General features: G+C 35.7%; 2 protein-coding genes across 4 annotated transcripts in view; one reads left to right on the forward strand and one right to left on the reverse strand.

The window, feature by feature from the left end:
• The window catches only part of P4HA2 (prolyl 4-hydroxylase subunit alpha 2), a 343,153-nt gene extending 337,095 nt beyond the window's left edge, over nt 1-6,058 (reverse strand). Inside the window, exon 1 of one of the 3 annotated variants that reach the window (XM_083354381.1) lies at nt 6,021-6,058. The gene's annotated coding sequence lies outside the window, so the exon portion shown is untranslated. The remainder of the gene's footprint in view (nt 1-6,020) is intronic. The other 2 variants (XM_083354385.1, XM_083354384.1) reach the window with 2 other exon arrangements.
• SLC22A4 (solute carrier family 22 member 4) overlaps nt 1-14,833 on the forward strand; it is a 66,552-nt gene that overhangs the window by 38,177 nt on the left and 13,542 nt on the right. Inside the window, exons 2-4 of the mRNA XM_083354380.1 lie at nt 453-556; nt 2,067-2,221; nt 9,296-9,467. Of these exons, the coding sequence (XP_083210506.1) occupies nt 453-556; nt 2,067-2,221; nt 9,296-9,467 (431 nt within the window). The remainder of the gene's footprint in view (nt 1-452; nt 557-2,066; nt 2,222-9,295; nt 9,468-14,833) is intronic.

A 14,833-nucleotide genomic window follows, 5' to 3' on the forward strand; every position in this document is an offset into this window, starting at 1 on the left:
AGATATTTTCCACTTTGTTCCAAGTGATTTGACCTCTGGTTGATATTTCCAGCTGTATGTTTGTATTCTGCAAACAAGATTCATGCACAGTTGTAATCCAAGCTCTATGGGACTAAAATCTGTGGGTCAGAATTTCTCTGCTTACTCTACTTGTATTGAAATACACTTGGCCCAGATTCCTGGAATATTGATTTCGTCTTCACAGATGTAAAACAAGGAATACATTTTTAATAAAGAACTCATTTTTTAAAAAAAGATTTAGGTGCTAATTATATGCAGCAATACATCAAATTATTTATCTGTTCAGAATGATCTCTATTTGTTCAAATAACAATTTTTCATTATTTTTTCTAGCTTTCTGCTGCCAATTCATACTCCATTATTGTACTTATTAAATAGTTTAAATCATGGCAAAATGACATTAAGTTTGCTTTGTTTTTGTTTTCTTACAGTGGAATCTCGTATGTGACAATGATTGGAAAGCTCCTCTAACTACATCTTTGTTCTTTGTGGGTGTGCTGCTTGGATCTTTTATATCTGGACAACTCTCAGACAAGTAAAGTACACATATTTAAAAATAGCCGTTGGGGGTGTGTGAGTTTTAAACATATTTTTGTAATGCTCTTAAGAGGATTCAGAATCATGCTTGATGGTTAATTCCAACTTTGAAAATACGAACTGAAATCAAACATTCATGGGAATATAGGTTAGTAGACAACCAAGCTATATCTTTGTAAACTAGTTGCATTCTACACATCTATAAGTGTGACATATTTGTACACCTGTATGAGATATGTGTGCTCCTATGGGGGAGATAAATGCATGAATTTCAATATTAGTACTAGCAATGAAGTTCAAATAAAAGAGATGGCCGTAGGCCATTGTCAGAAGTTTTTCACAGCCTGCTTGTCACTTTTTATAGGGAAGCTGTGAGAATAAAAAAAAGCACTAAACATTTCTAATTGAAGAAGAATCTTGGAATACTGGTTTTGGACAGATAACTAAATAAGAAACATATGCTTAACCTTTCCCCTGTTGCACATTTTTTTTTAAAAAACTGTTCTCTAGGACTTTAGTGCATTTATTTCAATGTAATATTTAGTTTTCCCTTTAGGTTTTTGGTGGAGCGGATAATCAGTTTTGTGCAATTCTAATGCAAGCCAAATACAGTATCATATGCCATTTATTTCTAAGTTCCAACCAGTCTATTGTAAGACTGCCTAGCACAGAACAGTCTTCTCTAACCTATCAGAAGTGATGGACTACAGCTTTCATCATTCCCACCTAGCATAGAGGTGGGAGTTCCAGTGCAATATTTCTGGAGGTTAGATTAGCTGACTGTTGGAAATGCTGGATGATTGAACCCTCCATAAACAAAATCAATCATATGAATAGTGAAGGTAATACTGTATACTACCACCTTGTGTTCATCTCAATATATTACTGAGAAAGGCAAGCCAAGTTTTTTTAAGTTAATGTTATTACGTAATGCTACTAACTGAGCATTTTGCTACTCTTGAGTTTCATCTGTATTTTTTGTAGTTGTCCAGAAATATTTGTATGTGTGTGTTGGTTGTTAAATTTGTGTTAACATGTTTGGTTTGTGGGGGGTTTTTTGGGGGTTTGGTGAACATAATGGGTAGATTACCATTTAAATCTGCATCTCAATCTGCCATTACTAGATTCATATTAAGATCTATTTAGCAACTGGATTCAGAGTGCCCAAGATTCTAACTACAAATTGATTTCAATTTGGATTAGTTTTCCCCTTTATTTAGTTAGAAAAATTCCCCTTTCCCACTATATCCTTTGTATTTGATCCAGGTAACAATGGAGAATGGAGTAGAATAACCTCTAAACTAAGCTTGAGAAATTCAGGCATAGATAATGTGGAAAGTTCTGTTGCTAAATCTGTTCACATGATAATGTACCTATTTTTCTTTGAAATCTACTGAAAATAAAGGGGAGATTGGGTGGACCTATTGCTCTTCCTAAAAGCAAACAACAATTATATTCTGATTTAATTTATAATTTTTTGGCTTGCTTGTTCTTCTTTTTCCCAAAAGGTTTGGCAGAAAAGCTATTCTATTTGCAACCATGGGCGTGCAGACAGGTTTCAGCTTCCTCCAGATCTTCTCAACCAGCTGGGAAATGTTCACAGTGCTTTTTCTTATAGTTGGCATGGGGCAGATTTCAAATTACGTTGTCGCCTTCATATTAGGTAAGATTATTTTCACTCTTAAAGTTTTACTTGCCTGTTTCAATATGTCACCGCAATCACATTTCACAGGAAACAAACCCCTGCTTAAAATATTCCCACATATAAGTATGAAAACTATATTTAAGAAAAATAGCTAAATTAAAAGAAGGGCTAAAAACTGGTAGAACCTAAGAAATTCCAGATGTTGAAGAGAATAAAATTTGCCAAGTGAAAGAAAATATTTTCTGTCAATTTTGCCAGCTGATTCAGTGACTTAAGTGACTCATTCCCACTGTGTGGTTATACTGTTTTTGAGGTTTAACATAGCTTAATAGAATGTAACAGAATAACAGAATTGGAAGCGACCTAGGAGGTCTTCTAAGAGACCTATGTGTGCCACAGGTGGCACACAGAGCCCTCTCTGTGGGCACGCAGGCCATCTCCCCAGTCCTAGGCCTTCAGCTGGGTTTTAGAAAACCTTTTGGCTTTAGGCCTCTGCCGCCGTGTGCAAAAAAAAAGGTTCAATCAATCAATCAATTTCAACTTCTCACAGGGAAAAAAAAGATCTTGCAAAGTTGGAATTGATGGATTGAACTTTTTAGTCCCACCCAGTCTGCTGTTACCACCGCAGCCACGCCCACCCAATGGGCCACACCCACCCAGTGGGCCACGGGGTTTGGGTTGCAGTTCGGGCACTCGGTCTCTAAAAGGTTCACCATCACTGCCGTATACCATTTCAGACAAATGGCTATCCAATCTCTTCTTAAAAACTTGCAGTGTGGGAGCATCCACAACTTCGAGAGGGAAGTTGTAGATTTGTCTGGGCAAACTTAGACATTTCAGTAATTGATTTCAGACTGTTACAGAAGTAACATTCACTAGCTATTCTGAAACCTTTGTTAATTCATCAGGAGCCAGAACTTGCTCAACAAGGAAAGCAGAGGGAATATTTGAGAAAAGGGTGAGTAGGCTGAGGGACATCATAAATATGAAAAAAGGGGCAATTTTAGCATAAACAGCAGGTTTCTTCTGAACTCCCTTAGCCATCTTGTCATGCTTTTTTCCCCTCCCTCCCTCAGTCTTGAATAACAAGAACTGGGAATGGTTGACAGATACAGGAACTCCCATCTTCTAGCATTCATAGTTAGGAAATTTATTCTTTGTTAATACAATATTGAAGACTGCCAAGAGACTAATATTTAAATCAGCAATGGCACTACTTAGAAGGAAATTAGAGAAGGTTGCTTCTTTAAATGATTATGTTTTATGCCACCATAAGCATATCCATAAAGGCAGTGGTGCCCAACCTTTACAGCTTGGCAGCACGGTAGGGGCGAGAGGGAAACAGGTGTATACAAGTTGAGCTGCATGTGTGTGTGCCAGCCCACTGCTCACGCAAGTCGAGCAATGCATGTGCATGTGCTGGCCAGCTGCTTGTGTGGCCCAGTTCCGAACAGGCCCCAGCCCCAGTAATGGGCCGCAGCCCGGAGATTGAGGACCCCTGCCATAAAATCTGAGGTAAAGTCCATCCCCATCATACTTTTTATGCAGGCAATCTTGAATCATGCTAAGCTATATGTGGTCACCAGTTTCAGATTGTTGCCTTCCTGGAGCCTGATGGTAATTATTTGGCTTTAGTTTGACTTTTAAATTCAGAGTTATCTAAACAGGGTTCCCCAATCCCCAGTCCATGGACCAGTACCGGGCCGCGACATGCCAGCAACCGATCCGCATAAACAAGCAAAGCCCCATGTGTGGGATGCAGGCAGAACACAAAACCACACATTCTCCTGTCTGTAGAAAAACCTCTCTCCACAGAACCAGTCCCTGGTGCCCAAAAGGTTGGGAACCTCTGATCTAAAAATTTCATGTTCAGATACAATAAGGGGTTAATTTCTTGCTGTTTTAGCTGGATTAACCATCAAGTTGAATTGGCTCACTAGTTTTACTACAGCTATTACTTTACTATTCTTTATTAAATTATATGTGGCATTGCTTTTTTTTAGTGGTCTCAGCCACCAGATTACCAAATTTGTCCTGTTGAATGCTGATGCTTCAGAAAAGGAATTATTGGAAGATAAGAATATTACTCTGTCCCTGTTTAAATGACAGTTTTTTTTCAATTAAAGAATAAAGAGCAATGATATGTGTTTTGTTGATCTTTGTATAGAAAAGGAAATCACCACTTTGTGGAATAGAAGAAAAATTACAACTGAGAACATTACTGAAATTAAGTTTCCTTATGAGATATACTTATTCCTCTAAATTTAAGCCAGAGTCATCAAAACCAATGCAGGTTGTGTGTTTTTTTCCATTGCCATTAATAGAGATAAATGAGAGACAAACTTTGAATCTCAGCAGGAGCAATTTTCTGGTTTTTGTTTTAAAAAAAACAACTACCAATTTGGTCATGTATTAATTAAGCAGCTACTTATTAAAATATAAATATTTTAGTAATTTATATATTGATATTAATAATTTATATATTACTATTTAACAATGGGAGTATTTTAAAGATATTGTTTGCCCTTAAAAACTAGTTTTGCCCTGGAAAATTTGAATGACGCAATTTTTTTAAAAAATCAACTTTTTCCTTCTTGTTTATGGATTTTTAAGCTATAAATATTTACCAAAATGTGTCAACCCTGTTCATGAATTTCTACAGAATTAGGTAACTATAATGGTGGGGAGCCAGGGAGGAGGTGAAAGTAGGACATAGAGAGGACAGTGAAGTCAATGGCTTACTATGCAGAATAAGTCTTCTATGAAATAATCTGCAGGTGGCTACCGGATTGTGGCTGTTTACAAGTGATTACCCTCAGACTGGGTTATTTGGAAGTGTTTGAGAATAGTTTTTAATTCCAAACAATATTGGCCTTATGAACTTGGTTATATAGTTTTGCTAGTTATTCATTTAAACTTGAATTTTTTAAAACAAAATTCTCTCTTGCATTTTAGAAACTTTGAGAGAAAATGTATTTTAATACATTAAACCCTTTGGGATCAATAAAGGCACAGAATGTACTTATCTAATACATTTTGGATTTATAATATATAGAAAGGGAAAACTGATGATTGTTCTTTTTCTAGTGCTATAGCCAAATTTTATCTCCTTGAACTGTATGACACTATTTTTTCCACAGGAACAGATTGCAAAGGAAAGGAAATGTGAACATTTCCAGAACACTTTCACAAAATGAACAAAAAACATTACAAGGAATTTTAGCACCTTCTGAAAATATACACATTCGCACACTTTATATTTGGTTAAGTAAAAACTGTTTATTCAGTTTGTAGCTATTTGGAGGCATTTTTTAAGCGTTCTCAGTGAATTTAAATAAAATATATCTAAACTATTTTTAGTCTCTATCAAATAAACTGTGAAACAATACACTTCTCTTAATTACTTCTGTTTTTTTTGAGGACTTTAAATACCAAGCACTGGAGTCAAGAATTAAGCAGATGTGTGATATCCTCCTTCTTTCCCCAAATGGGAGAAAATACATACATAGAATAAAATCCCAACCAGACAGCCTAGCCCAAGGGTAGGCAACCTTGGCTTTTATGACTCGTGGACCTCAACTCCCAGAATTCCTGAGCCAGCCATGCTGAGGGGAAAGGGAGAGGTTTCCAAGCTGAGCCATGCTGGCTCAGGAATTCTGGGAGTTGAAGTCCACGAGTCATAAAAGAGCCAAGGTTGCCTACCCCTGGCCTAGCCTATTAATGCTTTTTCCTCCCATTCCTTATAATAATTAATCACATAATACTTTGCAGTGCTTTCCTTGACACCTCTCATATGCCTGCTGAGTTCTACACTCACATGTAAAGGTAAAGGTTCCCCCGCACATGCGTGCTAGTCGTTTCCGACTCTAGGGGCCAGTGCTCATCTCCGTTTCAAAGCCAAAGAGCCAGCGCTTGTCCGAGGACGTCTCTGTGGTCATGTGGCCGGCATGACTAGACGCCAAAGGCGCACGGAACGCTGTTACCTTCCCACCGTAGTGGTCCCTATTTTTCTACTTGCATTTTTATGTGCTTTCGAACTGCTAGGTTGGCAGAAGCTGGGACAAGTAACAGGCGCTCACTCTGCTACGCGGCACTCGGGATTCGACCCGCCAAACTGCCGACCTTCTGATCGACAAGCTCAGCGTCCTAACCCACTGAGTTACTAGTAATTGCTATACAGTAGGGTGCAGCAATGTTTTTAGGAAAGTATGTCTATAAACAGATTAATAGTGCTGCAATAAGAGCGAGATCAGTACAAGTCAGAGAAAACTAAGGAAATCATGCCACTTTCAGAACCCTGGAATCTTTAGTATACAGTACAGGTCAGGTTGTGCAATTTCCTAAGTGCTTTCAGTAGAAAATAGTTATCTTTTGTTTCTTTTACTTGGATCAAACATTAATTTATGACTGTACTGACTCATAAATTTTATTATAACAATTTCTTTAACACTGTACCTTATCTGAAAAGTATATTGTTCTGTAGCATTTTTCCAAGAAATCATTTTCAGAAATTATGTACTCTTTAATGCCAAGTCATATGTTTCATAATGAGAATGAAAGAGAACATTCTTAAGACATTCAATATCCCTTTATCATAGTTGAACAGAGGACAATTCTGATGTTATTCCTGCTGCCCTGGCATATAGGAATGTTTTTCCCTGTATTTGAGCAAAGTGTCATAGTACAGTTTAGAAAAAGCAACTGAAAGTTTTTGAAAGATTTCCTTTCAATTTCATTGGATAAGGAAAGGGAATTATGACACCAAGCATGCTATTCTTTATTTGGCTTAAGTACATTGCAGTAGATTATGTGAGGTTATGATTACTTTGATTTTTTTTTCCAGTCCAGAACCACATTATTCCCTGATGGGTTAAACATACAGTAAAACATGGGAAACAATATCCATATTCCTGGAAATGCTTCATGAATTTTAAATGGAATTCTAAAATATTTTTTTAAATACCTTCCAGTGAATGTAATGTTTCATGTATTCTGCATGGTTGTTCATTGCTTTCTAGTGCAACCTTAGGGATTAAGTTTGTAGATACTGTAAATTATTAATTACTTTGCAGTTTTAATACTTATGCAATATTCCCTAAGCAACTGGTCCAAATGAGCATGCTCCTTCAAAGAACTCGGGCATTAATATGGCAGAGATAGTCATTGACTTGATATCTCTGTGAAATGATCTGATATGAACATTTTTGTATTACTCTTTGGAAGGGCTTGGTTTCTTTTCCAAAATTTGGATGCATGGATGAATGGACAGACAGAATGAAAAGATTTGAGTAAACCATTTAGGCTCAGGAAACATTCCCTTGTTGCTAAGATTATTATTTTGTACAGTTTGGTTTATAGATAAGGCTGTCTTCTAATTAGTCAAAAGATGGCTAACTAAACATTTTAATCAAACATGCATTAAAGTACATAGAAATAAAAGCAGTAATTTTTTTTAAAAAGACAGCATTTTTGCTAAACATTTCAATGTGAATGAAAATGGAGTTGTCCTATCCATAATTCGTAAAGTGCTTTATTTTTTTTTCAAATAAAGTTTTTGGCTGGTAGGTTGTAGGTTTTTTAGCATAAATTTAATAATAAGGATGATCCCTCAGCAATTCTTAGTAGGGCTGGATTAAGCCATGTAATACCCTAGATATAGCTGAATAATGGTGCCCCTTGGCCCTTCCATTGCTTAACTGGATTAAGACACTTAAGTGCTGAAAACCAAAGTCAGTTGTAGCAGTGAATGAGCTTTCGTGGGGGATAAAACCTTGTGGCGCCTCTCTTCAATTGGTGTCTTAAGCCTCTGCTTATTTTGCTTAACAGTTAATCCAGGGCTAATTGTTAACTAAAACAAGTAGTTTAGCTGTCTATTTGTGTAAGCTAATGCTTGAGTTGGATACCTTTTGTTTGTTTATTAGAGTTATACCCCACTTTAATTTTGTAATAGAATAGAATAGAATAGAATAGAATAGAATAGAATAGAATAGAATAGAATAGAATAGAATACTGGAAGGGACTTTGGAGGTCTTCTAGTCCAGCCCCCTGCTCAAGCAGGAGAACCTATACCATCTCAGATTGGCATAGGTGATGCACATAAGGTGATGCACATAATGCTCACTTCTTTACAACAACATACTTGGGCTGAGAGAAAGTGACTGGGTCAAAGTCACCCAGCTGGCTTATATAGAGGACTAAAAGACTTGGTCTCCTGGTTTCTAGTCTAGCACCTCAATCATTGCATTTAGCAGTAATATCAGACTGTGCTTGTGATTGCCTAAAAAAGAAAAAGGCTCCAGTTGTGGGACTTCTCTTTCTGGCAACCCCAGTCAGTATGGCCAGTAGTCAGTAATTACAAAAGTTGTAGTCTTAACAGTCGCCAAGATGCTACATTTCCCTACTCCAGTGTTAAATTAAAACTGATGGTTATTGAAAGTGTAACCATGGACTAACTGAATCACTGATCTGCTTAAGCTAAAGCAGTTCTAATAATCTTTTGTTGTTAGCTGTGAAGTCATGTCCGACTCATCGTGACCCTATGGACAACGTTCCTCCAGGCCTTCCTGTCCTCTACCATCTTCTGGAATCCATTTAAGCTCACGCCTACTGCTTTAATGACTCCATCGAGCCACCTCATTCTCTGTCGTCCCCTTCTTCTATTGCCCTCCATCTTTCCCAGCATTAGGCTCTTCTCATTAGGTGGCCAAAGTATTTGATCTAATAATCTTACGCATATTAAAACATATTTTCAGTAGTGACATGGCTATGTTTCAATAACCTCTCTTATTTCTTTCCAAAATATAACTGAAATATATCAATCAACTAAATATATCAATTCTGATGCACAGTATGTATTGACATATAATTTAACTTAAATTAAAGTTAAATTATATATCAGTACACATTGTGCATCAGAATTTCCTGCTAATCATGTTCAACTTTAGGCTAAATTGGTGTCATGCCTGTCTTGGAAACTGTAGGACATGGCTCCAATTAGAAAGACTGCATTTAATTTTCAAACTGCAAAATAAAATATTTTGGGTAAATTTTAAAATAGAGTTAAATGCTAACCACACTCCTTGTTTTAAACAGGCACAGAAATTCTTGGCAAATCAGTTCGTATTATATTCTCTACGTTAGGAGTTTGCATATTTTTTGCAATTGGCTACATGTTGCTGCCACTATTTGCTTACTTCATCAGAGAATGGCGGATGCTGCTACTGGCTCTTACTATCCCTGGGGTGTGCTGCATTCCATTGTGGTGGTGAGTTTAATTGTTCTGAAAGTTGTTCAGCTTCAGAAATGTTGCTTGCCTCTGTAGCTGATAACCTTCATTGTTATATAACCAGTGGGCATTTTACAGCCTTGAGTTGATGTAGATATATTTCCCCACCTTTGGCATTTGATTGCAGAGAGCAGTGGACTGTTTTGACTGTTCCTTTAACGTAAATTATCTTTATTTTGAGTCTGATTTGACTGCTTCTATAGGACTTACTCTGCGGGAGTTCTGGATTATGTCATTCTGACCTCTAACTTTTAAAAAATAGTTAAAAAAAAAGAATTGTAAGTCATTGTAAGATGACTTAACCTGCTCAAATTTTCCCCTTCTCAATCATCTTTAATTCCACTTTTTCTGTTGAGGTACAGACAGAATTTCCTGATAATCTAAAAGAGTCCATGACATTTTTAAGAGCAGCTGCAGAAAGCAACACTGTATGGCTAAATCTCTCTATTTTTTCTAGTTAGTGTGTATGCATTGAATGTTCACAGTCACTTTTATATCTTTAAGAAGAACAATTCTAATAAATTCATGAAACCGTTAAAACAAATTACTGTATCAAAAGAACCCACTTCCAATTGCTAGTACCAAGAAATACTGAAACTATGAAGTTATATATATATGTGTATATTTTCTTACTTGTAAAACATTCTGAAGAACTATATTCCCTTATGATAACTAAAAATTGGAAAGTGTATGATAGGGTCTACTAAAACTAATCAATTTTGTTATAAAATTTGTTAGGCTTAAAAGATAGTACCGGACTTCTGAGTTTTGTACAGCACTCGTATCGTAAAGAACGGAAGCTGATCGCACACCTTCCATCAACATTCAAGTCTCAACAATTTTGATTTACTGGCCTGAAATAATGATTCAGTAATAGATTCTGATATCATCTTAACTGTTGGTATTTAATATGTCATTTTAAAGAATTTGTTTGCAATTTAAAAGATTGCTTGCAAAGATATAGTTCACCAATATTTATATATCAGTTTTAGAGATTAAAAGCATTGGAAAGTTACACTTTTTTAAGAAGATAATCCTTCTTGTTTCTGCATAAGCATTTTGCAATTTTAACTGAAGGGAAATACTGTGGTTTCTAATTTATGAATATACAGCCTCCCACAGTTTACTTGATATTAAAGCAAATATCTATATGTTTTAGATCTCAGTTCTTGCTTTTCAATGTGTCAGTCATTTCATTCAAATGCTTATACTGGATTTGGCCTAAAAATTATTAGAAGTATATTTGGAGATCTATAATGTTTAAATGTCTTTGTGTTTTAGGCTATGTTCTTCAGAAATAATGTTGCAAATAACTTTAATCAAAAACTTGGTTAATTCCTACATGTACTGTTTAAACCCTAACCAGCCTAACCTTTTTTTAAATTTCTTCCTGTACTTTATAGGCCCTTTCTTCACAATTAACTCTATGATCCAGGAACCACATTTTTGAGATTGTATTAATAGAAAGCCACAAAAGTAGAAAAGTTTAACTTTCTGTTCCAGTTTTACATGCAGAGTGCCAAAAAGAGAATCCTGCTAAAATCTTTTTTTTTTAATCTGAGACAGATGGGAAATATTTCTCTGAATCAGAATAAAAAAATTCTATTTCAGAATGTCTACTTGCTGAAAATGACAGGAGCTACTTTTTGGTTACTATTTCAAAAATTAATTGTTGCCACATCAGTATGTTTTGAATAATGTAAATAGAGATATTAATGTAAATTGAGTGTGAGGTATTATCTTTCCTCCACCTTTTAAAATGGCTTTTTTTTTCTTGTTTGGCCTCTCCCCTCCTATTCAGTTCTTGGTCCATTCCATCTTAGATTTGTGCACTCAGCACCTCTGCATATGCCCCAAATTTCTCTCTCCCCTCCCTCCTCATTTTTTTTCTCTTCTTGGTCATTATACTTCTGCATTTAACTGAATTTTCCTCTTAAGAATTTTTCTCGCTTCTAAAGTTGGCAAAAAACAAGTATTAAAATGTCTGACTTTTGATGCTGAGATGAAGGAGAGCTATTTCACTTAGCTAGAGCTACCAGATTTAAGTTGCAAAAATTTCATACAGTGACTAGATTGATAGCAATAGATTGATACAGAACTCTCTCCCCTGCATCCCTGCAGCCCCTATTGTTTGCTTGTATCTAGTAATTCTTTGGATTGTTCCAGCCCAGCAGTTGTCTGTCAACCCTAATATACTTTAATTCTACAAGTTACTTGGTCTGTAAACCAGTAAATATTCTCTTTTTCCAAATGATGGCAAAATATTATAGATATTTTGATTATAGTTATTGGTTTATAGATCAAGGAGATTATGAAATCAGTTGTTCTTTCCTGTGAGTAAGAAGCGATATACCAATAATGTATCGCTACAAACTACCCTGTGGTAAAACTTTTAGATGAAATAGGACTTTTGTTTTTGTGGTTTCCTATGTTTGAATCAAAGATTGCAATCCTTGAAAATTCAAATAAGGGAGATTCACATATTTGAAACATAAGTTAGAAGAACAGGGCCATATCACAAGCTTCTGTTTCTGATACTATTATTTGAACAAGAAAAAAATCAGGTTCATAAGATAAAGTTTTTAAATTTCTTCAATTCTAGCCTGTTTGAAAATTGATAGTACTAAATAAGTTATATATATATTTGGTAACTAAATAAATTTGTTTCATAATGTATGTATTTTTTAAAAAGTACAATCCAAATTTTCTTACCATTCTTGAAGCAAAAAATTCAGTACTTTTATTGCATTTCTGTGCACATAACTAGATGTAAGCCACATTGAACTCTGGATCCTCCATACATGTCTTAGTACTAATGTACTTGTTTTATTAAGTTGCGGGGTGGGGGGTGGGCATTTAGATGTAAACATTGGCATATAAATTAAATAATTAAAAAAGAAGATATGCTTCGAGGCTTTAAACCTTTGCAGGAAATAGGGCAATTTAAAAAATAGCGAACAAAATCCCAAGTGTATTAGTGGACAATTAGATTTTCCATGTGTGACAGGCATGGATGTTTCCTCTTTCAGAAAGGCTCATGATGGATTCATTTATAGCATTTGTAAGCATTATAATTTGTTGGTATCCCACTTAACATTAATTTGGGTTTGAATTATATTGAGCCTTGGTGGAGCAGTGGGCTAATGCCTCCTTAAGTAACACCAGCTGCCTGCAATTAGTGCAGGTTCGCATCCCACCAGGCTCAAGGTTGACTCAGCCTTCCATCCTTCCGAGGTAGGTAAAATGAGGACCCAGATTGTTGGGGGCAATAAGCTGACTTTGTAATAATGCCGCTTGAGATGGGGCCGAAAGCCCTAATAAGCAGGCATATACATAGAATGAAGGCTATTGCTAAGCACATTGATTTGTGCTTTAAATTGTAAGTCGCCCTGAGTCTTCGGAGAAGGGCGGGATATAAATGGGATTAAAATAAAAAATATATTTAAAGATCTGGTACTTTGCAACACTGTGTTTATTTTATGTTGTAGTGACAAAGCTGAGCAAAGGTGGAAATCTGGAGGTCTCAAACTTGCTTCCCCAGCTACATCCTAGCTCTGCCCTCCTTGTCTTTTGGACAGTGCTTTGGTAACTCCTGCTGCTGCCACGTGGCTTCCTGGGAACACCTTATTTGGCGTTATCTTCTTAATCCTATTTATGAGACAGGGAGGCCTCCCACAGTCTGTGCTGAGTAATTGGTAACTAAAAGGGTTTGGGGGAAAATCTATACTGCAAGCCCTGGGTGTAATGGTATAGCGACTTGAGGTTTTGTCAACAACTTTGCCCCAAAAAAGAACCAATTTTACTAGAGATGGGTGAGACTTTTTTAAAAAAAAAGAAAAGTTAAAAATGTTAACAACTTTAGATTTCAAAATTATACACAATTCAGAGGTGCCTCAATTACACGCAATTCAGACATGCCTTCCGAATTATTAAAAAGAGAACTGTAAAACAAGATGCACGCCAGAACACAATGGCACTGGTTAAGAACAAATATTGCTATTGCTATCCTTGCTAACCAATGGATTTTAGAGGCAAAACAATTACATTTATGGCCAGTCTGAGTTATAAATGAATGAAAATTGACACTGAACACTCAACTTCCTATAGTTGTCCAACAAAACAAAGATCTTTAAGAACCCGTTAAGCAAATCAAAGAATCGTAATTTGCATCCTTCTACAAAAAACCAAGGGTCTCTTGAATTTGCTGTTCCTTTTGCTTCATTTTATCTGGGAATTTTTTTCTCTCTCTCTGGAAAGCCACCTTTCTTCAGAGGCTGTAAACTTCTTCTAGCTCACTCCTGTTCCTGTTCCTCCCATGCCTTCCTTCCCCTCTGTTCCCTTTTGAAGTTGTTTTCTTTTGCAAGTTTATATCTCTAGCTGAGGGAGGAATTGTGAGTTCTCTCCAAATTTTCCTCACAAAAGGAAGATATCGATTATACATTTGTCAAGCATGTAAATTGAAAATATTTTTTTCTTGCTAATTTTTTCTGTAAAATCAGAAGTCCCTATAAAATTTGGTTAATATTTCTTAATGTTTTGAAAATGTAATATTTATAACAGAATAGGCATTGAAATCTTTAGAGGCACTAGGTTATTAGATTCATGATCTATTTTTTGGACATTTTAATAATTTCCTTTCCCAAGAAAATACTATGACCTCTTATGAAGAAACCAAGAATCTGCAATCAAGAAGGCCCACAGATTGATTGACCCTAAAGATAAGACCTTGCTAATTGAATTCTTCAGGTGAAATCGACATGTAGCTCCTCTAATGTATGAATTTGCATAAATATACTGCTCAAAAAAAATAAAGAGAACACTTAAACAACACAATGTACTGTATTTAATAGTAGGATGTCTTATCTTGTGTTCCCTTTATTTACCGGTATTTTTTGAGCAGTATACATTTTGATATATTTAGAGTGGATTTACATAACATATTATTCAAATTAGAGGGATGTCGCCTGTTATTTTAGTATACCAAATCTTCATTGTAGCTTTGAATACTCACTGCAGAGAATTAGTATTACAGGTTTCTATACCATATATTGCAATTTTCTCCAAATTATAGAAAGCAGCTAGATAGGTATACAATGTATGTGAAGTTGTGGAATTATTAATCAAGGAAAGACATTAGGGTATAAGGAAGAACATTGTATTAACGTATATTAGCTCCGATATAGTATTTATATGGGTCCCAGTTGAGTTACAGTCTAAGCTAACATAAGAGATACACAGTCTGTATTATACTCACTTCCAAGCAAATATATTTATTATAAACACATTCATAGTCCACCTATCCAATTCACTGGATTATACACACAAGTTAACAAATTGTTCTATTA

This window comes from Vipera ursinii (genome assembly GCF_947247035.1).
Source record: "Vipera ursinii genome assembly, chromosome: 2".
NCBI classification, from domain to species: Eukaryota; Metazoa; Chordata; class Lepidosauria; order Squamata; family Viperidae; genus Vipera; species Vipera ursinii.